A 24568-nucleotide genomic window follows, 5' to 3' on the forward strand; every position below is an offset into this window, starting at 1 on the left:
TTTCTTACCAGAAGGTTTGAAGGAAAGTCATGTTGTCTGGGTCACATGATAAATTAAATTCAGGTACCAGTATGTAATTGATTAATATCTGGTGTGTCCACCTTTCATGCTTGCAAATACATTTTGTATTTTTTTTTCACCCCTTTTAACATTTTACACCATAACAGTCTTTTCAAAGAGGTTAATTATATAGAGCTGCATAATTATTAATTTCCAGTGAAACATGCACATTTCTAAAGTACTTCAATTTATTTCTCATTGATTATGCATTGAGGGTCATATTCTAAAGGCAGATTTATTTGATGACTTATTGAATAAAGATTTTAAATTGAAATTACATTTTTCTGTCTGGTTTTATTAGCCTGCTTTTACAGAAAAAAAAGACATTAGGAAGGGTGTACAGTAATGCAAACTATCCTGGCTTTTCACACTTTACTCATTTATATGCATAATTGCAATGTCCACATTTACATATCCTAGTTGTCAGGGAAAATGGATGTTTTTGACTTCACCTTTTGTGGGTTTTTATTTAATATAACACCCAGTACACTATGTGTTGTAAAATACAGTTTTGGTTTGCAGAAATGAAAGGACACAGATTTTGAGAATGCTTTGAGTATGCTTTGGCACTCACATGGTGCTTCTTGCCACTGAGCTTAGCTGTGGCTAGTGTCTTTGTCCCTTATGTTTTGTGAATGATAAATTGACAATCATTAAAGTAAAAGAAGCAGTTCCTCCTGCTCTGTGACATTGGTGGTCCCCATCATAAATGAAAAGACCTGTCGTGCAACCAAAACAGCTGCAGGCTGAGTGCAAATCGGAGAGCTCTCTGTTACAAATGAGCTGCTAAAAAACTGTAAAAGTATCTGACCTCTGTCAATGATAAAAATGCATGTGCACAAAGCTGTAAGTAGCCATGGAACCAGGCAGCAGCAAGGTATACTTTCGTTGCAGTTGATTCAAAGTGCTTTCACATATGTGTTAGCACTTAGGATGAAATGAGAAAAGATAGAGCAATGATTCTGCCAAAGAAATATGCATCAGCTCTGACAGCATGAAAAGTTCCAGAAACATCTTTCACAGAACATTTTACCTTGGGACATTTTTACTGCTGCATGATTCTAGAAATCTTAATGTTAATGATTCATAAAACTCTGAAAAACACTACTAAATGTTTTGTAAATCATTTATAATGGATCCACTTTGTTCAGTGTAAATGTCAGCCTGTCTTTTAGTCATGATAAGTGCAGTAGTATGCAAATTAAAGTGGGTTATTTTTCGGGTAAGTGGAACACTGCTATATTTTTTTAAAAACTCATACTTCCAGTTTTAACCTGAGTGTTGTTGTGTTGTCACTTCGTTTTTTGTTCCATGCCACTGTATTGTGAATAACCAGATTTTTTTTCTAATTAAAAAATATAATAAAAGCGATTTTTGTAATGACTTTGTGGCTTCAAGTTGTTTTTTCTGTCTTTGTGCCAGTTTTTACTTCTTCAGAAGAAACATATGGAGATTATTAGTTTCTGGTTGGTAGCCGGTATGAAGCACACAGTTAATTTTCATTTAACTGCTGCAGTTGTTTGTGTTTTGTTTAGACAAGTATTGTGTTTAACCTTGAGAGCACCACTAAAGGGGAGCTACAATCATAATTATTTTTGGCTGTTGACTAGTATGCATATTAGTCAGGTCCCAAGCGCAAATTAGGAATTAAACTAAAATCTGAGATGTTTTGTGTATATTTTGAAGTAAACATACTGTATATCTAGGTCATAACTTCAATGGAATATGCCTGATAAACTACAGACTTTTGAGAATTTTGTAAACCTCCAATCCTAACATGAATGAGATGCAAAAAACTTTTTTGTACAGCCAGTTCTGGGCAAAAGTGCTTATCGTCTGAAGAAAACATACACTTGCAAGTATACTTATTGAAAGATTACAATTAATGCAAAGAAAATTATTGCATTAATGGGTTGCATTCCTTAGACCAAATTATTCCATTATAGTAGTTGCTCAAATTAAACCTCTCAGATCAGTGGTGTCAAAAATATGCTTTATAGTTCTCATAGTTTCAATATTGAAATGTAGTTGTTTATTAAATTTAAAACGACACCTAACCCATTAATCTCTAAATCAAATTTTACATCTTAAAGAGAAAGGGAAATTCTTTTTGCTTTATACATTTGTGTTGAAATCTAGTTGAAATACATTTAAAAAGTTGCCACCTTAATATTATCTTGCCAATTTGACTGTTTTATAGATATTAATGCTTCAAAAGTGTACATGCAGAAGATAGAAGCATAACTTCCATTGAACAATAAAACATGTATTACGCCACAAAAAGTGCGTTGATAGCTAGAAATGGAAATAAGCTATTGAATTTACACTATTATAGTTGGGTGAATAATCAAGACAGAAAGCAACAGCTAAATTGATATTGTTACTGTTTCAGCCCAATTTCAGATTTCACAGTATTTCATGTACTGTATGTAGAGATTACATTGCCGGGGCCCAAGTTTTAACTTTATTTGCTTCATTTGAGCTTTTTAAACGTTTTATCCAACAACCATGTGATTGTTGATTTAATTTATAATAATCGATGGTTTTGGCTTTCCTTTGGTTGTTATTTGCCATTGAGTCATTGTGAAATTTCCCCTTCTACTTTAAGTCTGTATCTATCTGAAAAGAACTAAAATGTCTACTAAGTGAAAGCATGGAATTTGCATTAGCAACATTATACCTACTGTACTGGGAATTCAGGGCATTCCATTTTACAACAGGTTTACTTTATTATTGTTTACTTAAAACAGTTCTCTACATCAGTGTATCAGATACTGCTTAATATGTTTTATGTTTGTCACGTTTTGATAATTTTTTTTTCTTTTTGACTTTGATAAATCTAGACTAACGCAAACCTAATGCAAAACGGAAAGTTTTTCTTTGTGCTAGAAAGAAGACTAAAACTGAGTATGTTTTATTTTGTTGTAAGCTTTCTTTGTCTTTTAACACTCAGAGTGCCAACAATAGTTTACAACAAAAGTGTAACCTGAATCTATTTTTACTATATACAAACTTGCAGTGTCAGAACAGCAATGTTATTTTATAAGTATGTAACACTATTGTTATGAGTGTGACTTAATGAAATTATAACAGAAGTTCTAATAGAAGTTCAGGTCTCAGGTTTAGATTCTAATCCTGCATATTTCCAATCAGATACATATGTAATCTTGCTCCTAGGTCTTCCCATAGTGCATCTCTCACGTACCCCTCCCACCATCCCATCTACACCCTACAGCAACTCACTATCTTAGTCCTCTCAGTACTGAAGGGGAGTTTAAACTACATTGCCCTTCTGGCGAAACTGTTCATTCCCTAAGCCAGACCAGCTACGCAAAATACACTCTGAGCATCTCATCTCTCTCTTGCATTTATTAAGATCTAACCGAACAGCTTAATAGTAGATGATCCTTTGTTAACATACTGTAAAACCTATTAGTTGATTGTGTACCAATCTAGAAATAATTTCAATTGGCCAAAAACAGGTGTGACCAACTATCTTTTGAAAATGCATTGTTAAAAGTTTGTCAATTGGATGCTTTATTGAATCGTAAAAAACATCTGAGTTCAATCTAGACGAAAAAGATGCATACAGAATCTGAAATTTCCTGCAGGTCTCTCAGTCACAGGAGGTCGTGTGCATATTAGATCCCTCCCAGACAGTCACAGAACTAGTTGTGCTTCTGAGACATATCAAACCTGTTCATGACTTACACAAAGCCAAAAAAAAAAGGAAGCTTCAGTTTTGTGACTGTAAGTAAGAGCATCATAGTTCAAATCTGTAACAAATCCTTTTCAATCTGTATTTATACAGTAATATTAGGTTGTTGGTGAAATAATCTGCACTGTAATTTAGTTTTATTCACTAAAGCATTTAAGACTTTTACAGATGTTCTTCAATGTAGGGTAGCAACCAGACTCTTTGTCTTCTCACTTTGGGCACTTTGTTTTTCCATCCTTCCATAACCTGTGTGTCCCTGTCTCAGCTTGTTTTTAATATTGTTCTGTGCAATGGGGCCATGACTGGACCTAAGCCAAAACCAGTTCTGCTCCACAGGATCCAAACTCGTGGTTTAATGGATTGAAAGTGGTTTCAGAAGGGAGTATCGGATGTTGCCTGTAATAAATCACCAGATTTAGAAAGAAGTTTGGAAATGTTCAGCTAACAGAGATGGGAGGGTGCCTATGTGTAATTGAGTTACACATGTGGTATTAGAATCCCTTTCTGTTGGTTATGCCTGAGATGCGCAGCATTGAAGAAGTCTGGAAGAGGGTTGAACCTTAATTTAACATCCATGGCGTATCCGGGATTTGATTACTGAAGAACTACAGTATGTTAACCAAAACATTGCTTATTTGAGAGTGTGTGTGAGGTTCAGTATATTGAGAAGTTACTCCCTCTTGGGCAGCGACTCTAGGAAGTCACATGCTACTCAAGAAATATGGTTTTGAACTTCATTCAAAGAAGTGAGCAGTTTGATGTTTTTTATCCTTTTTGAAATGGATGTTTAAATTGAAAGCAGGTTTGCTGTTTTGAACTGTTATATGCAATCCATGCTATTTTAATGCACAATTGTTCTGTACAATATACATCTTAGAGATCTAGAATAGAGTACCCATGTTTTGAAAAGGTCTAGGAAAAAAAGATTTGGACTATTAGATACTATCATTTATATTTACTTGTTATTGTCCTCTGTTTACATAATTGACATTAGTCAATTTTGTTTTTTTCAGAGCTACTGTAGGTTAGAAATGGATCACATTCTGTGCAAATTCTATTAGAACCAACGTGATGGTTGTTCAACTTTGATGTAGGCTTGGCTTGTTAATTGTGTCAGTATGTCAACTAATTACAAATTAATTGTTCTGCAAACAAAATCCCTAAAAACAGAAAACTGTCTGTGAAAGTTCGATTACTAGAGTATCTCAGAAGGATATTCAACACCCAGACAGAAAGTGACTAGTACTGTAATTGCGTCTCTCTGTTCTCTGGTTTCACATCTTAGACACCCATGATGGTAATAATAGGTAAAGTTATGTGCAGCCCACTGTGCTGAATGCAGTGATTATATCCATGTTGAGGGATTTCTTAAGTTATTTTCAGGCTGTGTGGATTCAGTATTCTCAAGAATATCTGTTAGATGTGTGTAGATCTGTACATGCACATTTTAGTACTGTCCTATTTAAAGAACATTATTTCCATCTTTTTCATTCATTTTTTTCCTATTTCTATTAAAAAATACAATAGAGTATTTCAAAAGAATCTTTCACTTTGAATGTTGACAAAAGAGCAGGGCATTAACCACATGTGATTCAAGTGCTACTGCATGTAGTGACTGAATGTACTTTTAAGTTTTATAATTTGCATGAAGATAAATGGACGAGAGCAGACTGGGGACTTGATGTTGTTAATGCATGTTTTGTATGACAAAAACAATTAAAGTCTCCCATCATCTGTATGCACAAAGGAAATGTATTACAAATGACCATCTGGTTATTATCAACCTGCACTGCTTCTGGCATTGCTCAAATCACTGTAGTATATTGTTTACAGCCTTGATGTTTCATGATAAACCATTAAATTAATATTCATTAGGAAGCACACCTTTGTCAATGAGACTCTTCACCCTTGACACATAAGTTTAGATGCATAGCATTTACATTTGTAGGATTTCAGATAGTTGGAATGTATTTCCAGCCTTTGCCATTTCATTTGTTAGATTTCAAAGAAGGTTGTTATGTGAACAAGAACATGAATAATTATAATGTTGTGTTTTCTATGAATTTCAGATATTGGGTTTCAAAAGGAAAATATATTCCTTTTGGGCTGTTAATTTAATGTCGAATTTGGTATGATGCATATCCTTTATACTTAAGTAAAGTCTTATGCAGTCCAAATGTCTTATATAATACAGTAAGCTTTTCACAGAGAAATTCAACAAAAAAATAGCATCAAACTGTATGAGCAATATTTGCCAGAGGTATCTCAAGGGCAGGATGGGAGTAGGAGTATGTCTGTAGAGAGTTGTTAAAATGCCAGTGAAGAATGTTTAGATAAAAAAAGAAAACTTGGCAACATCTGACAGTATGGATCAAGAGCTAGATTTCTACCTGCACCTCAAAACCAAGCTACAGATTTCGATGCGAGTTTTCCTGGAGACATTTGTACTCTTTTCAAGTGCAAGTACAAATTGGTGCGCAGCAAAGCAGAACATGCAAGTTAACGTTCAACTAATTGAAAGCAGGAACGATGGGGCTGATTTAACTTCTACAGCTTTTAGTATGTTGCAAAGTCATGACCTTTTTATTCTTCTTAATTTGCTCATCCATTCGTCATAGCAGTGGTTTGTAATATGGAACCTTTTAAAATTTACTTCACATGAATAATACAATTGTATTCCATACGCAGGAATATTAGATATAATAGTAGATATTAACAAACGATTCATCTTAAATCTGTTTTTCTGTTAAGGGCAGTGAGGAGATTTTCTGATAACAGTTTAAAGGCTGCAGAGAGATACATTAGATGTCGTATGTATGGGAGTATGTACTGTATAATACTATTCAAGAAGACAAAATTATATATTTTTTAAAATTCTAGGATTCTTATAATTTATATTTCTTTCTATAGATGCATGTAGAATGAAAACTGTTAAACCAAACATTTTGAAAAAGTGTATGTGCAGTAATTGTCTTCCTTTATTCTTTTTCTGCGGTCATTTTTTAAAGAATTAAAAAATTTCCCAAGACTTCATGTTGTCAGATATAATAATAACACACCGTTCGGTGTTGTTCTGAGATAAAACTGTCGATAGTTTCCTCTCTTCCAGCTGTCAGGGTTGGCATTTGACTGCCAGATTTCAGTGTCTGACAGCTTGTTAATCCAAAAGTACTGCGATCCGAAAGTGTTCAGTGCCAGAAGCCGTTACAGAGATCAAGTGTGCCCATGATGACAAGATTGAAAGGTGGCAAAATGTGAGAGGTGGTCATGGAAGGAACCTCCCACTCATGTAACCCGAGAATAGATTTCTGTACTTTATAAGCTGGATAGAGCTGAGAGAATATTGTTCTAAAATCAGCACTGAGACAGAATAAGTCTTAGCTATGAGGACTGAGCATCTGACATTCTGAGTCATTATGGAGTTTGCATATAGAACACTAGAACATGTTTATAAATCAAATTATTAGCATCTGCCCATATTGAAGTAGCAATGTGTCAGCAGCAATTAGGCTTTTTTTATGCCGTGTATATCGTCCCTATGGATCCTCTGTTTCTTTATTTTTATTAAAGTATCTGTAAAGTACGTATCATAATATTTAGCCTCATCCAGAATATTAGTTGACATGTACAGTACTGCACATACATATCATTTTGGGACTGGAATTGTGGAAGGGGAGTTCTGTTAGCCAACAGCCTTCCTCAATCGGAAACTGACTTTTTTTTTAATCTCTTAAGATCTTGACAGCATAGTATAGAGTCTCAGCAGGTAGTTTTGATTCACCTCCAAGTGCCATTTAGAAAAGAGGGAAAGGAGCCAGTGGACAGAGGCCTGTTGAATGAAAGCCTGAGTTGTGAAAGGAATCTGCATTGATTGATGTAACCAGTGAGGCCCACCATTGAATGTCCGAGACGAAGCCATGATGTCATCCATAGCAACAGGTGCCAAGACCTTTGAAAGTGGCGTGCTTAACGTTTCCAGCTGTTTGAACTGCAAGTTTATAAATAAACAAATGAGCGTATAAATTAACGTATAAGGTTTTCCCAGGTTTATCTGTTAACATTAAAGTCTGTACTGGATCAAAAGAAGAATTTTAACCTACAATTTTTTGTTCATTTGTGCCAAAATCTTTAATGAGAAACTTCATTCAAATGTATTTTAAATCCACCTTAATAACAGTGTTAATGACAGATAACTGATTACATTGAAAATTGGTTTCTTGCTTTGGACTATTGTCATTAAAAAGACAATGATAAAACTTAATGAATGCATGTCTGCTTATAACTGCTTTATCCCTTTATTACAGGAATATTTCTAGTTACCATTTGTAGTTTAACAAGGGCAGCATGGTATCATGGTACTTAGCACTGCCGCCTCACAGCACCAAGGTCTTGAGTTCAGCTGTAGCCTTGGGCTCCTGTCTCCAGGGATTGTGCGTTGCTTGGGTTTGTGTTCCCTCTTTTCGTTTTTTTTTTCTTTTGCCTCCCAAAGAAATTTCAGCTAGGTTGGATTGGCTGCTCTTAATCGTGCCTTTCTTCCTGTCCCTGCAAAAGCCTAAAGTCCTGTCCAAGGGGAAAGCTCTATGTGCTCTCAAGTAAAGACACTCTCCCTGTTTTTCTAGGGTAGCCAAACCCTCACCAGAATAAACTGTTTTCAGAAAAATGAATAAGTAACAGTGAAGAAAATACAGTAAAACAGTACACACGAAAATCAAGAAAAATGTTTCTACTACACATATCTCAAAGCCACTGTATAAAATGTGTTCAACTAGAGTAATTGAGTTGTTCTGTATTTCAAATGTCTGCATTATTTAGTGTTAGAGTATCTTATTTAGAAATAAAAATTATAATAAACAATAGAAACTTAAATATATAGTGTACAATGGTCTCAGATTCCTCTATCTAGTTGATACTAGTTCATAAACTAGTTGATAAAGATAATAGAATCTAACTATTTCAATTCTGTAATGTCCAAAGGTACGACTCTCTGAATTAATTATCCAAAGCCAATCCATCTACCTCTTGCTTTGTGCTCTTCTATGCTCTAGTCACAGTATCAATTTTGTTAGTTGTTTTTTTTATTACCTGCAGTGAAAATCTGAAGTTGAATACCATTAGACAATAATACATGACAATATGTAAAGCAAATTGAATTGGTAAGATACCATCTCTCAGGCAGCGGCAGCTTCTTCTCTTTCCTCAGAGCCTTTTCTTAGTCGGAACTGATATGGCCTTTTTTTTTGCAATTACTATACGCATCACTTTATCTGTTCCATCGGAGTCTTTTTTGATTACTTTGTTCCATTCTTTTCTGGCAGTCATAAGCCATCATTTAGTTTCATTCACTCTCATTGCAGTCAGTCAAACCTTTCAAAGCTGTCAGGGCGATGAGTTTATTGACTGATTAAACAGCAGTGTGTCTTTAGCACTTTAAGACTAGCCCAATTAACAGTATGAAAGCAGAAATATGTTTTTTTTTTGCTTTCTTCTTCATAATCTACTTCCAGAAAGGATGGCAAATCGTTTTGCTTAATGTGGTTTCTTCTGCCTTTATTTTAATTTGGGGAAACAAATATTTTTTAGGTATTATTTTGGTTGCTTAATGTGAATCCTTTATTGTTTTAAATGTAAAATACTTTCTAATTTATTGCAGCAGAGGCAAATAAAATAATCTTTTGTATTCATTTTAGCCATCACACTAGGTGTATACTGTTGGGCTTCAAATCACAAGTCTCAGGAGCCTGTTTTTTTACACTGACACCAAAAGTTTTCCAAACAGAGGAGAAAAAATCCACAGGGGTTGATTCACTTGATGTCAATCAGTATTTGCGCAGTAGGGGTCTCTAATATTGTTAAGCCACACAACCTAGCACTGTTGTGAGTGTGCCTGTCTTCCTGGGTTAAACAAACCAGTGCAGCATCCACACAAAACATTAGGCTTATTGAATTCTGAGAGGATCAGGCTATTAAAGGGGACAGGAGGACATGCATTGACTATTTGCTTTTTAACTGTTCTCAAGAATGGATTGCCGATATGACGTACAGTAACATTCAAATGTACATTCCAGCCTGTGGTGGGAGGAAGTACAGTATATTTGGGGCAATCATAGCAAAAGCAACCAAACAATATGAACATTTGGAATGCTAACAATAGCATTGTCAACTTATTTTTCATTAAGAAAGTTCATAACGAAGTACAGTACTTAAACATTTTGGTGTTAATCAGTTCCTGAATGCTTCACACTTTATTAGCCAACTCTCATTCCTCACATCCTGGTACAAATGTAGGTCATGCTGAAACTTACTTTTTAATGTATGTTAAGCCTTAAGCCAATGGTCTGTGTTGTAATGTGTTGTCAGGGACATACTGTCATCTCAAGACTTTCCTTGTGGCAATATTCAATTGTATTTCTTCTGCTGGTATCTGCTTAATGAAAGTCCCTTAATAGTGCTCCAGCAGACCATTATGCTGTACTTCCGCCAGAAAAATGTCCAGAAGCTATTTCTATGCCATATGCAGCAGTAAGTCTCGGTTTGCAAAGACATGGGTTGCCTATCAAGTGTGATCTTTGAAAATGCTGGCAGCATTTTAAGGCCTGTTGGTTATACTTTAATTATCATGGGCCACATCAACTTGTTCACGTACTCTAGTTGCACTTATAATACTATACAAGAGTTTAGTCATGTTATATTTTACATTAAAAGATGCCTTTGGTCATTCCTCTTTTAGCATTTCTACTTACTGTATCTTGGGAACAGAAAAAGAGTCCAGTCTTAACAGAAAATGGAATTATTACTGTGTGAGTGAACCCATGTGAGTTCCCTTTAAGATCAGACAGCAGCAAAGAAAAATGGGTAAATCTTGTTCGAATGTTGTCTGCTTTTTATTTCAGAGATGTTTTCCAAACATTGATTTTTCATAAATTCATGCATTTTCTTAATTAAGACTAAAACTAAAACCTTTCTCTGTAACATGTTAATGGTGTTGAAATGGTACAGTAACATCTGTTTTGTCCGTGTCTGCTGCAATTTTCCATATACTGTATCAGTGTTTGGTTTACACGAAATGTCAACTAAATTCAGTTTTTTATTTTTAGGTAATAAAGTCTGTCAATGACTGGTGTACACAGAGTAAGGGCACTAGGATTCTGATTACTTAAAAAGGTCTTTAAAGGTTGAATAAGTGAACGTGTACCAGATATTAGATCTGTAGATATGCACTCTGAAAAATGTGTGGATTTTCCATAGAATATACTGCACTGTACATATAATGGGTTCATTTAGTGTTATTTGTCCTCATGTTTAAATAATTTAGCAATTTATGTAGAAATATAACATTGGTACAGTATAGTCAACCTGCTAGGACTTGATATTTTTAAGCCCCTACAGTTTGTTCAGTGAAATTTTGCTAATAGGACTTTAATCCTCTAATTGACTCAGCTGAAAACACAACAGTTATTATTCTTTCCAGCCCCTTTTGTTAGATCTACTTCTCAAGTTAATTGCCCCCAGAAAAACTTATTCTTATTTATACAGTACATTCTTCTTGCATGTTTTGTGAGCTTTGTCATGTTGAGAAGATTTATTATATTAAAAAAAGATATTTTGTAGTAGGCAACTTCAAACATGTTAATTTGTGAAATGGAAATCCTTGACTGAGTAATGAGAGATAAAGTATGTGTTGGTATTTGTGTGTGTGTGCGTGTAGTTTATTTTTATTGATGACTAGAGTAAACTAGACCCCATTTGTCTCTGGACCAAATAAGTTTGCCTCTTTTCAGTGCAAGTACTATGCTAGTACTGCAGTTAGTACAGATCCAGTGCTGTTTGACCTGAGAAGACCACTGTCTTCCTATTCAGGGGTGAGTGAAGGGCTGGGTTGGGAATATGATTGAGTGTGAATGAAGGCTAATTAAGCAACAGGCTGAGACAATCTGGAAAGTAAACATGTTACACACTCACATGGATATTTTATAAATAAATTTGTCATTGTGCAATAAATGGGGTGAATCAGGAAAGCAATGACTCTCTAATAACACTAACATCCCCACAAAAATATTTTTAATAGTTTTAATTTATTGTTAAATGGTCTTTTTTTGTTTTCACAAGAGGACACGACAATGGATTATGGCATACATGTTTTCACACCCCTTATTTGAGGTGAAAGCCATTTCATGCAATAGATACAAATAAATTGAGAGCTATTAGTTTTATTTCCTCATTAAAGAAATGTTGATGGCTCTGGATCTTTCAATTTCTGACATACAAATTAAATGTATTTATTGTTCCAGCATCAGCACCTCTAGGCAGCGTCAGCTAGCTGTCGTCAAAAAGACACTGCTGATATGAAACTCAATGGCACTGTGTTCACGGTAGGGGTATGCATTATGCTGTGAAAGCTGCTGCTCAGCTGAAGTGAGAGTTTTGTCAAGACTTGTGACCTTGACTGAGTTGGGAGGTCATCTTTTTATGTAGTTTAAATATGCTAATGTCTCAGCTAAGGGGGCCAGCATCTCATCATTTCATTCCGTTGAGGAGAAAGCTTCTGTTTTGCATAGATTTTTTTTAACACAAAGGCTATCAACATAATACTGTTTCTCTTTATTTAAGTTAAGAATTACGCTTGCTGAGCCATGCATTCTGGTATTGTTAAGATAATTGTTGGCCATAACAGGATGACGTGTGCACAACACGCAAATGGAGGGCAATTACTATAAAAACAAACTACGTTAACCCTCTTTGATAAAAGATATGTGAGCTTGCCTGCATACTGTTTCTAGTCCTTATTTTGCCATCTCACCTGTAGTGGGATGCTTAATGTTGAGCAGCCCATAAATCCACTTGCTGTGAGGCAGCAAATACAAGGATTGGACACAAATCTTTTGTGAAATTGTAACAACGGAGCTTGTTTTTATAGCATTTATTCTGATCTGACTTTGTGTACCAGCGACACATCTGTTTAAAGTGCGATGATCTTTCCTGCAGTCAGGCTCTTCAACACCTTGGAGAGCATCTGGAATCACGTTGAGTGTGAGAAGCATAAACCCTGTCCAGAATCACTGAACTAGCTGTAGTGTATATCTGAACTATGCTACAGGCAACATGCTGATTACTTTATGGCTTCTTCACTGTTGCTGAATTGTGTACATTGGGAATTAATGTTTGGACATTTTTGTGGAATTTAAAACAGTAATGTGATCTTAAGTGCAGAATATAACCGAAATCACTTTTTTTTATTACTGAACATTTTAATATTCAATAGAAGTATTCAGACAGAATTATAGATCACAGTGTTAGCCGACAACTAGCTACTGAAAATTTTCAAAGTAGTACTGACAAATATTGACTCTTCGTTTACTTTCTTGTAAACAAATAGAGTAGCCTTTTAGTTTTGTGAAAAAGAAAAAAGGTGACTGTAAGAGGCCTGTCTCAAGGGAACTCCCTGTGTTTCAGTTCAGTGCGTCTTCACAGTACTTGTTGGAGACATGTTTTGATTTTTTTTCAAACTGTAAGGACTGTCAAAATATTAGACAGCACTGTCAGCATTTGTCTAAGGGGCATAAATTTCATATTACACATTCTCTAATATAAAGGAAGATTTTTTTTTTCTGAAAGCTAGAAACAAAAAAAACTGTCAAGACTTCTGTGACATGACCAGTGAATACTGTATTGTATTGCCTGAGGCTTTCATCACAGTGTCCAAGGTTAAACCGCTTTGTGCTCTACTGTGCTCTTCTTTGTTGTTTGACTCTCATAGATCTCTTCATGAATTCCATTTTTACCACAATGGGAAACATGGTTTACTCAATGTGACTTCCTACTGCGTCTTAGCTTCATGAATTTGCTGAAGGGCTTTTGCTAAAAAAAAATGATGGAGAAAAAATATTTTAAAAGGGCAGCGAGAACAGTTGGTAATCCAGTAACAAAATAGAAGGTGTTTCTGATTTGGGTTTTTGAGCAGTATGTTTTTCCTCTTCCTGTCTTTCATCATTTTTTCTCTCTCCTGACATTAAATGATTTTTCTATAGCATGATGATTGATGATCAGCAGGTGAGCACTGTGTCTGCTATGCTTGTGTGACAAATATCCACAATCATTATGAAAACTCAAGTGAGCCAAAGCCAGTCTCTATCGCACAGAGCCCAGCTGTAGACACCAGATCTGAAATTTGGAATGGAATTTTGTTTTGACCCTTATAGATAATAGATCATGCCTGATAGATCATATTTCTTGGTTCATCAAATGTAGTAAAATTAGAAGATCTTAGTATCTGGTTAAATCTGCAAGTGGTTCATTTGTGTGAAAAGGAAAAGAGGAAAAACGCATTTGACCATTTGTCACGCATAAGCAGTTATGTGTCTTCCTACTGCGGCTATTGCCCACAAGGAGTGACAGCCTGTGGCTGAAAGGACATCCATTTGTTATGATCTCTCAGTTTACAAGAGGGCACATGTGTCGTAATTAGATTACTTTCCCACTGATGTGTTACAAAATGCAGGATGCAGGCTTTCACAAAAATCTAAAAACCATTTGTATACAGTCTTCAAAAATATTTGAAATAACTCTTGGAGAAAAGGCTTGCTTGCAGAAGGTCTGGCTTTATACGGTATATAGTACTGTACATACCATATAATTTAAGTAGATTGGTTTTTATGTCATTGCCAGTTGTAAAATGCCCCAGAAGAATTCTTAAAGTTTGAAAAGTTATGCGGGTGGCTCGTGATTCAGACAAATAAAAATGAAAAATGTATAACTAAGAATGAAGTGGTGGAGTGGAAGGTGAAGCAGTTCAGGCTAGGCAGAGCAGTGACTCTGTGGCTAAGGATTTATGCCTGTGGCTGGAGGGTTGCCGATTCAAATCCCGTGTCTGGCAGGGGAATCCTTCTCTGTTGGGCCCCTGAGCAAGGCCCGTAACCCCGACTGCTCCAGGGGTGCTGTACAATGACTGACCCTGTGCTCTGACCCCAAGCTTCTCTCCCTATCTGTGTGTCTGTGTCTCATGGAGAGCAAGCTGGGGTATGAGAAAAAAGACGAATTCCTAATGCAAGAAATTGTATATGGCTAATAAAGTGATCTTATCATATCTTGGGTTGCTGGATTAGCACTGTGTAGACTGATGCCCTGCAAAATGTGTTCCTCTCCACTGATTAAATGTCCGGAAAATAACGTAAAAAATTTAAATGACAGAACTGGCCTTGGTCTTGATTGTCTGTATAATAATCACCCAAAATGAGAAAAAGTAATGTTTTTGTCTAGCTGTCTGCCTTGTAATTAGTATACAATTATTTTAGGAAGCATAGGTAAAAACATAGGTTGTTTTATGTGATTTTTTAATTAGATGTGTTGTTTGTGATGTCCTCATGCATTGTTGTTAAAAGAATAATCATGCTTCCTGGCTAATTATTATCCTTATTAGCAGTAGCATCAGTGTATTGTTTTCAATAAGAAATATTGTTGTAATATTAAATGCCATTATGGCTGTATTGGTATTTTGATACACGTTTTGACTTAATTTGCTTAAGTGGTCATTAAATCTGATCTAATTTGTTATGCTGTACTGTATATTTGACCTATTAAGTATATTTTGTTAATTCACTTATGCAGGGCACTTACCAACTTAGTACTGCTCATAATAATAATAATTGCTTACACTTGTATAGCTTTTCTGGCCACTCCACTCAAAGCACTTTACAGGTAATGGGGACTCCCCTCCACCACCACCAATGCGACGGCAGCCATAGTGCGCCAGAACGCTCACCACACATCAGCTATTAGTGGGGAGGAGAGCAGAGTAATGAAGCCAATTCATAGATGGGGATTATAAGAGGCCATGATTGGTAAGGGCCATTGGGAAATTTGGCCAGGACAACGGGGTTACACCCCTACTCTTTTCGAGAAACGCCCTGGGATTTTTAATGACCACAGAGAGCCAGGACCTCGGTTTTACATCTCATCCGAAGGACGGCGCCTGTTTACAGTATAGTGTCCCTGTCACTATACTGGGGCATTAGGACCCACATGGACCTGCTGGCCCCACTAACACCTCTTCCAGCAGCAACCTTAGTTTTACCGGGAGGTCTCACATCCAGGTACTGACCAGGCTCACACCTGCTTAGCTTCAGTGGGTTGCCAGTTGTGAGTTGCAGGGTGATATGGCTGCTGGATATATGTATCATGTAACACTTCACTAACTTTGGAAGTTTCTATTATCTGGAAATATTTGCATGCATATACTAATTAAACATCGGTGGGTAGTACTATCCCCTGTCTCATCAGAGGGTGCATACAAGTTACAATGGAAACAGGTGGTGCACACATTACACTTACATAGTGTCATCAACTCTGTACTTCATTGGGACACGTGTGTGTATCAGATTTCATCGTTTGTTGTGTGGTTTTTAGTCTACATTAGTTGTTAAAAAACATCTACCTTAAGTAGCACCTGTCCAATTTCTATGTGGTAAACAAAATGCTTTGTGTTTGTGTTTTCTGTTGAAACATTTTTGAATTAAATGCATTTGAACAGAAATTCTACTATCAAACATTGCTACTGTAACCTGATTATGTTTTTCTTTTTTCAGGCCTCATAACAACAACCACAAGAAAGTTAGATCGAGAACAACAGGCAGAACATGTTTTAGAGGTAAGAAGCAAGGCATATCAATTAAAAAGCTTTTGTCTTTCTATTAATGCATGTCAGTGGGAGTTTCCTGTCATAATTGGCTTAATGAGGACAAGTGGGTAGTGATTGAAGAGGTATGACAGCATGTAGATATGTTATCAGCATCATCCTTCCAATAAAAACAAAATCTTTAAATAAAATAATCTGCACAGACCCGAGAATGATAGAAACACTAACCTGAAATTAATCTTTCAGCTGCATATCATATCAAATATATCATAATATATACAAAAAACACAATATAAAAAAAATACAAATTCCACTGGTCAACTGCTAAAGGAGCTGTCAGTAGTATTGTTAGTTTGTGTAATGAAGATAATTTATAAGTAGTCTGGGCTTCTGGAATGTGGTTCAATTACATTTGAAGAACATTTCTAAAGTACTTTCAGAAAATGAAATATTTGTTCCTCCTTTCTTGTAAACTGCTTTATTCGAAGGGTTAAGAGCTTATAAAGTAACATTAGTTTTGTTAATATGTTCTCCTTTGTAAATTGGTGAGAGGAAATGACACTGAGGGTAGAATTGCAGCATAGTGTTATTATCCTCAGTTCATTTAGATTAGAAAAATGTAGGTAGAAAATGAGCAGTATGCATGTGGTCTGTTATCTCCTGATTGAAGTACAGTATGCTGGTTTAAATATTAATGATGTTAAAATGTATTCAGAATAATCCACATCAAGGTGATTTCTCTGTGGAGCACAGGGCACAGTAATATCAAACCTTAATTCTGGCTATTACTAGTAAACAATATTTATTTTCTGTGTGTGGAAATTGTGCATCTGTGCCCTGTTGCACATACTGTAGCTTTTTGTTTCTCAATGTTGGTAATGGCAATCAGTAGTAATGACTTAATATACCAAAGTCCATGTATTCTTACCATTGGAACCGCAAGAGTGGAGATATTCTTCAGAATCTGTGTTTAATTCCTTCTGAGTACCATTTTGTTAATGATGTTCCTCTCAGGCATGCTTTGTGTTGCTTTAGGAAAAATGCGCAAGGAACATAATAATATTGTCATTAGTGGCCAAAAGGTTAAAATCTTTAGTTTCTCATCATAACTTAAATTAGTAAAAAACAAAACAAAAAATAGGTATTTTTTCAATAGGTATTTCATAATAGCCTGAAGCCATTTAAATTATTATTTTATCCTGTGGTTTATTGCTTATTATGGTTACAGCTTCTACAACATAAAAGCAACATTTCATCAAACTTTTATATGTTAAGAACAATTCTTGCAATTTAATGTAACCATAAAAATCCATTTTCATTTAAAGACTAGCAGAATTGCAGATCAATGTAGTAAAAATGTGACTATAATGATGATTCTGTTGTCACATACATTAAAAGATATTGATATTCTTGGTGTAGATTTAATTAACTTTGATTTTATTTTATGTTGCAAAAGTTTTTTTTTTCCCTGCAGTGTAATTAATCTGACCACACTTAAGTATAAATGGGAGCACAATCATGACTTGATGTTTAAAGGGAAAACATACCAAAATGTTCCCAGTGCCTTTTTCCAGCTGTGCTATCTTTTTTAACTTAAGGCTGTAAAAGATCTAACTCACCTTTTACAGAAGGGCCTGCAAGACTTCTGAAAGTCTGCTTCATACTCTAATTAATACTTAATCATTTTGTTGGAATTATTTGTTGTTAAGTAGGCGATTTATATCTTCAAGAAGAGAAAGAGAAAGGTCTGTGGTCTGCGGAGAACAACAGGGAGGGAACTGAAGAAAGTACAGATGGAGCAGGTGTGAGATTATAGATCTTGTGAGGGGGAGGGCCGTGACAGAACAATGGCTAAACTTTCCTGGAAGTGCTAAGGCTTCCTGAGAATGTGATACCCTCAGGCTGGATTTGTTTGCTGTGAGAGGTCAAGCAGGTGAAATTTCAAAGCTCCAGAATGTAGTAAGGATTTGTTTGTCTTCAGGTTTACTTTTAAAGGACAAATGTTCTTACACTACAAATGTCAACAAGGCGTGTGGAGAAAAACATTGTGAAGTTGATATTGTTGAGTACAAGCGAAGATTACCAAGTTAATGTCTTTGCTGTCTTGTTACATAGAAACTCTTGTAGAAATACTTGGTTTTACCTACAGTATACAGGTAGTAATATTTTAGCCTACTGCTAAGGTCTCTGACTTGTTGTATCTTCTGAGCTGGTCCAATATTAGCCAATGCTATAAAGTGACATACAAAATAATAAAATCCATTTACTGAGGAGTGAGCAGTGTGCATGAAGCAAAAATAAGGATCAGTATCTCCTTGAAGCCACAACCCACATCACGAGAATTGGACTGCAAATGCATGGATTGCTATCTTCTAACTGTACATATATTAGTTTAGAATATGCATCTTTCATGTGCAAGTAACATTAAAAGCTGGAGACACTTGGTCAAATTGGTGTGTTCTTATTTTTAGAACCTCTGATTTTTTTGACATTATAAATGCTTGCATTTGTCTTCTACAAACAAGTTATCTGTTCATGCTTGTGTCATTATCTGCCCAGTATATTTACAGTACTGTGCTCTTTGAATTGTGGTGCAATACAAAACTTTACAGACAGAAATACATATAATCAGTATACTGTAAATTCAGTTGGGTCATTTTTCTGGATTAGGTACTATTCACATTTATTATCCTTTAAAACTGTCAGAAGTATGATTGACAGTGCTCTGTAGTTTATTTTCATAAGAAAATTAAGGTCTGAAATATTGTGTTTCGGGTGTAAATGATTTGACTTGAATCATACACCGGCAGGCATTTTTCTGGACTTCTGCATAAGGTTCTCTATTGTCTGTTATGCTGTACGTGAGACAGCCTCAGGAACTCTTAACCAGATGGATCAAAATTATCATTTGCACAGCATCCACAATCCTTTTTCTTTCCCTTAAATCTTTCATTTGAAACTGATGGTGTTCGAAGATCATGGAGTGTAGCAGTTTCTTACTTGGTAGGTATACCGGGTATGATAAACCATTAATTTCTGGCCAAAAATTGGGGTCCGACACCAACCAACATGGTGGCCTGACCCTGTTTGAAATCATCTTCTTATGAATTGCTGCACCAATTGACTTAAAACTTGGCATATCTCATCAACAACTAAAGCTTTGTAAAGATTTCTGCCTGGGGTTAACATCTGCCATGTATCTGCCATAAAGGTTGGAGCTTAAAACACAGCAGACTTGGCATATAAAGCTGAATGAGCCTGCTGTTCATAGAGTTGTAGCCTGCTGGTAAACTGTACCCTGAGTCACGCACTGAAGAAATAGCATGCCAATCTGGAAAAACCTAATTCCTTAGGGAATTTAACTGAATTCAATATCATATCAAAGGTCTGCTTATTTGCCCCCAAAAATGTTTTATCTGTGACCCCCGCCATCCCATATACACATTTTTGATATACTGTACAGTACAGTATATATACTTGTGAACGTTCCTTTCAGCTTTTTCATTTGAAGAAGGCTGTTATATGCATTTAACATTTCTAACTATTTTGTCAAATCATTTGTTTTCTAGGCTTTGGTGACTAGGTGAACTGTTTTTGCACAGCAGAATGCTAAATAACTCTCAGCCGATTATCTACCTTTGTTTGAACACAGTAGAGACTGCTTACATTCTTTCATGCCCACGTGACCATTTCAAAGTATGTGACTGTTAAGACTTTGAAAGAGAGCTGCAGTGCCTGTCAGAAGCTGTGGCTCAGTTTCCGTTAGGAAAAAGAAAGAGTGTTATTGAGCTATAGATTCCAAATTTAAATAACGGTGCTTTTCTGCTGAGGTCCAAGTAAAAAGGGCAAAGCAGATGAAAAGGTCTGCTCTGGTAGAATTGCAGAATTTGCTTCTCGCTGGTAATCCTGACCCTCCTCACACAAGTAGTGGCTGAGAACAGTCGTTTGGCTGTGATTAACAGTGATAGTTTTCGAGTAGAAACTTTGCTAATAGAGGTAATATTGGTATATTTTTTCATATAAAACCACGATGACAAAAGCAATTGTTAGATCACACAATAATGCACTGTTTGTTGATATTATGTGAGGACCATACTGTAAGTTGAAGATTCATTTGAAATCCTGCAGGTCTTACCGAAAAAGAAATATTTCCATCTTGTTCTGATTCTATATTGTCATGTTGAGGTCTCTGCTGGAAAAGGACCGGCCGGCTGTCTTAATGAGGAAAATTGGAGCTTTAACTAGAGGGTTGTAGAGATAATTACTGTTCTGAATAAAAGACTGGAGATTTTCTGTGTTTTTGGATAAAAACTAGCAAGACAATCCCTGCCATTGCAAGTACTCTGATTTGTTCACTTGAGATAGAAACCTGTTCACAGACTGCTGTTTGTACAGATTGCCAAGAAGATCCATACAGTTTGGGTGCAATTTGGATGTAATTCACAACATTTTTTTTCTGAGAGGGTTATAATCAATAGTAAGTATATATCAGAACACACCATTCCACAGCACAATTAGAGAATACATGTTGCTTTTCTTATCATTGTGTAAGAATTGAAGTACGTTGTTTTTTTTTCTTCAGGTTTGAAATGTAACCCAAGAAAATCACTTCAGATCTTAGTCATTTTCTATAGAGTTCTGATGACTGGGATATAACTCTTGTTCAGTAGCAAGGATCTACTGGACTGTATTGTTTGTGAATCAGTGTTTTGATACAGTAGTTGTGTCTCTGGTTGATTTAGTCTGATTTTGGGCAACTTGGCAAAGCAAAAATCAGTACGCATAATCTCTTTATGCAGGGGAACACTGACCATGAGCTGCCTAAATCCTCAGGGCCCATCTGAATCATGGCAGAAGCTTTTTGCTGTGTTGTTCCTTTCTTGATGACCACAATTTGTATTACTACAGGGGTACAGTAAATCCATCTAAATGCTAATAAATACTGCATTTATAATGAATATAATTTCTATTTACTATTAATACAGTGCATGATTTGAGGTAGTTTTTTACATGCAGTATGTGATACTTGTGATGTTTAAGTAGGAACTATACTTTGAGAAGTTTATCTTTGTGATTTAAAAGCTCGTTACTCCTAAGCTCAAACCGGTAAATTAAAAGATCTTTGCCTCATTTCCTTTTTCAAACAAAACTCTTTTTTTTTTTGTAAGGGTGTCACAGTTACAAAGAAAAGGAAGCCTAAACCAGCTGCTTAAATCAGTATTTTGTGTTCTGTTCACTGCTTTTATTTCCTGGGTCAGTTCAGACATCCAAGAGCTTGTCAGTTGTAAATGTAAACATCTTCCAATCATTTCACGTTGCCTGGAAAAGTTCTAGATCAAGGTCTCCAGATTATGAAGTCTTCCTCTTAATACTTACGTTGCTTAAGATGCCAACTTCAGTATATAAAAGCACCGAGCCCTGCATTGATAGCTTACATTCACGTTTCCTATTGGGATTTGATCCTATGCCATCACAGTGCCAGATGTCGACATTCTCCTCTCTGCACTGTGGTTGTAGAGTGCCATGCCTGCTTGGAGGATTGAGGCATGACTAAATTTCTATCTTGCAGCTGGTGTGATGGTTGTGAATAGTTGAGATGCTGGGGGGAGTTTTGAAATTTGGCTGGGAGCCCCTGTCCCTGCACACTGGGAACAGCTTACCCTCTTTATGGGGAAACAAAAAACAATCTTGCTGCCTTTTGGCGTGACTCAGTTAGCTGTTAGCTCTGTTGAACTGTGCATGGGCAGTAAGAAGCTGAGTCTGTAACTAATATGAAGTTTCTTCCATTTCCAACCTCTCTGTGCAAATGAGCCTGTAGTAATTCAAAACTGCACTTAAATTCACACTTTTAAAGAATCTATTTCCTGCATTTATCTTTATCAACTTACTTCTTAGTTTCAACTAGACGTGTACTCATGGTTAGTTCTCCAGCATCTGAGCCATTAGCTTTGGTTTGGCATTTTTTAAATTTAAGTGTATTTTACTGGATTAATTGAAGTTAAGCCTACAGAATAATTTAATCAACAGAGCGCATAGATTCCACCAACATGCCACTTTAATTTATGTAGGCGAGTGAGAAATAATTTTATAAAAACATAATTGTACTGAAAGTAACATAGATGTTTGTTCAAGCAAGGAACATGATTAGTTAGAATGGAAGCTTTTTTCTGAGTGAAAAATTAGTGAGCACTTAGGAAATTGAATAATTGAAAAAGGGCTACACTTCAGCCAAGTGAATGTAAAGGTTTGCCTAAATTGCATGAACATTGACATTTACTATATAATGACTTAATAGTTTCTGTTGGAGGGTTGTTTATTTAGTGATGCAAATCATATCTCAAAATTAATTCCTGCAGACCTTACTGTGTCACAGCACATCTCAAATTCCTGAGTATTTAAGTGAATTAAAGTGTGTAGCTGTACCTTTAAAAACCTCCTGAGCCATAGCATGCAAATTCTATAGCCTTCGGTAGAAACCAGACATTCAAACATCTGCATATATGTAAATTTTATGATTTGCTAAGAAATTTTGACAAGTGAAGCATCCCTGTGTAACATCATATCAATGCCAGACCTCCTCTGATTTGCTCACTTGAGACAGGAGCCTGTTTACAAGCAGCACACACATCTTTTCACACTCAAGTTTATTCATGCATTCAGACCTTAAAGCCTAAGGCAGTCAGATTCAGTCTCACAAATTAATATTGACATTTACTTTTGTATACCATGTTAATATGCTGTTGTCCCTTCCTTTTCATTTACCAACTTGTCATTTTCTAGTGAGAATGATTAAATTATTATTCTTAATAATAATAACATTATTGTATGTAATACAAAATAGTCTTGTAACTCTGGAAGGGTAAAGTTTAATGAATCTCAGTTGTCCCTAGAATTATATTTATCATCATTTGTATATCTGTGAAAAATACATTCTTCTTGTTTTAACATTTGAAAGTGATTAACCAATATATTTTTAAATGTGAAGATTTTTAATATCTCAGTTTAAGAATTTTAGGTCTTGTTTCATTAATTCATATTATATTATTAATTATTATATTATTGTAAATCATATTTGTTAAAAAAATTAAACTAATGCCGTTTGTTTAGGATGATGGTTGATGAGATGTGTAAGATTTGTTGATGTCGTAAGATATCCAGCCAAGATATTACTACCTAATATGACTAAAGAAGAAATACAATTTCTTTTAGGTATTTACCTTATTATACGTTATGCTTTTGTCTTTTGAAAAATGTTTTTTTTGTGTGCCGTAATATACATTTCCCAAAGGCTTAACACCATTTAGAAATGTTTAAAAATAATTAAGGAAAAGCCTAATTTATTTTCCATTATGTTTTCTTTTTTTATTATCATCACCTTGATTTATCATTAAAATATATCTTGCTTGATTCTGTCATTATTGAGAAATGTGGCAAGCTGGAATTAATTAGCTGTCAGAATACAGGAAACTAGATAAAGAGAGACTTTAGAAATATGACAAGATGTTCTACTTGTCAGAAGATGCATGGAAATGCAGTTTCCTTGTGTAATTAGCTATATGGGGGGAAAAGTGCTTTGAATTTCACTGAACATCTGGGTTTTTTTTTTCTTTTTTGAAAACAGGTGACGGTTATGGATGGCGGCCCTCCTTCAAGACATTCGACTGTCTGGGTGATGGTGAACGTACTGGATGAGAATGACAACAAGCCCCAGTTCCCTGAAAAAGTGTACCAAATTAAATTGCCTGAAAGGGACCGCAAGAAAAGGGGAGATCCAATCTACAGGGTGTTTGCCTATGACAGAGATGAGGGCCCGAATGCAGACCTCTCTTACAGTATAGTAGATGGAAACGAGGATGGGAAATTTTTTATCGACCCGAAAACCGCAGTGGTGTCCTCTAGGAAGCAGTTTACAGCTGGAAGTTATGACATCCTGACAGTATGTGTTGCTTTGTTGGTCATTTTCAAAGTTCACAACCGTCTTATCGAGTACTTCATGTCCCTAATAATGGTTATAGTTTGTAATAGTACTTTGTAGCTATACTGTACTTGGTAATAGTGTTTTACAGTACTCTGGGTTTGTTTTATTTATTTTGCAAAAGTAACTTGGCCAGATACACAGGTGTACTGTTGGTATTGTTCCATACAGAAACAAAGCAAGAAAA

At 35.6% G+C, this 24568-nt stretch overlaps 1 protein-coding gene across 10 annotated transcripts in view; it reads left to right on the forward strand.

The window, feature by feature from the left end:
* Positions 1–24568, forward strand: part of LOC148658177 (protocadherin Fat 3-like) — a 203681-nt gene that overhangs the window by 111217 nt on the left and 67896 nt on the right. For all 10 annotated transcript variants that reach the window (XM_088639234.1, XM_088639235.1, XM_088639231.1 and 7 more), the window contains 2 exons: positions 16357–16418; positions 24028–24342. In XM_088639234.1, the coding sequence (XP_088495360.1) occupies positions 16357–16418; positions 24028–24342 (377 nt within the window). The remainder of the gene's footprint in view (positions 1–16356; positions 16419–24027; positions 24343–24568) is intronic.

This window comes from Lepisosteus platostomus, chromosome 7 (genome assembly GCF_059453375.1).
Source record: "Lepisosteus platostomus isolate fLepPlt1 chromosome 7, fLepPlt1.hap1, whole genome shotgun sequence".
Taxonomy (NCBI): Eukaryota; Metazoa; Chordata; class Actinopteri; order Semionotiformes; family Lepisosteidae; genus Lepisosteus; species Lepisosteus platostomus.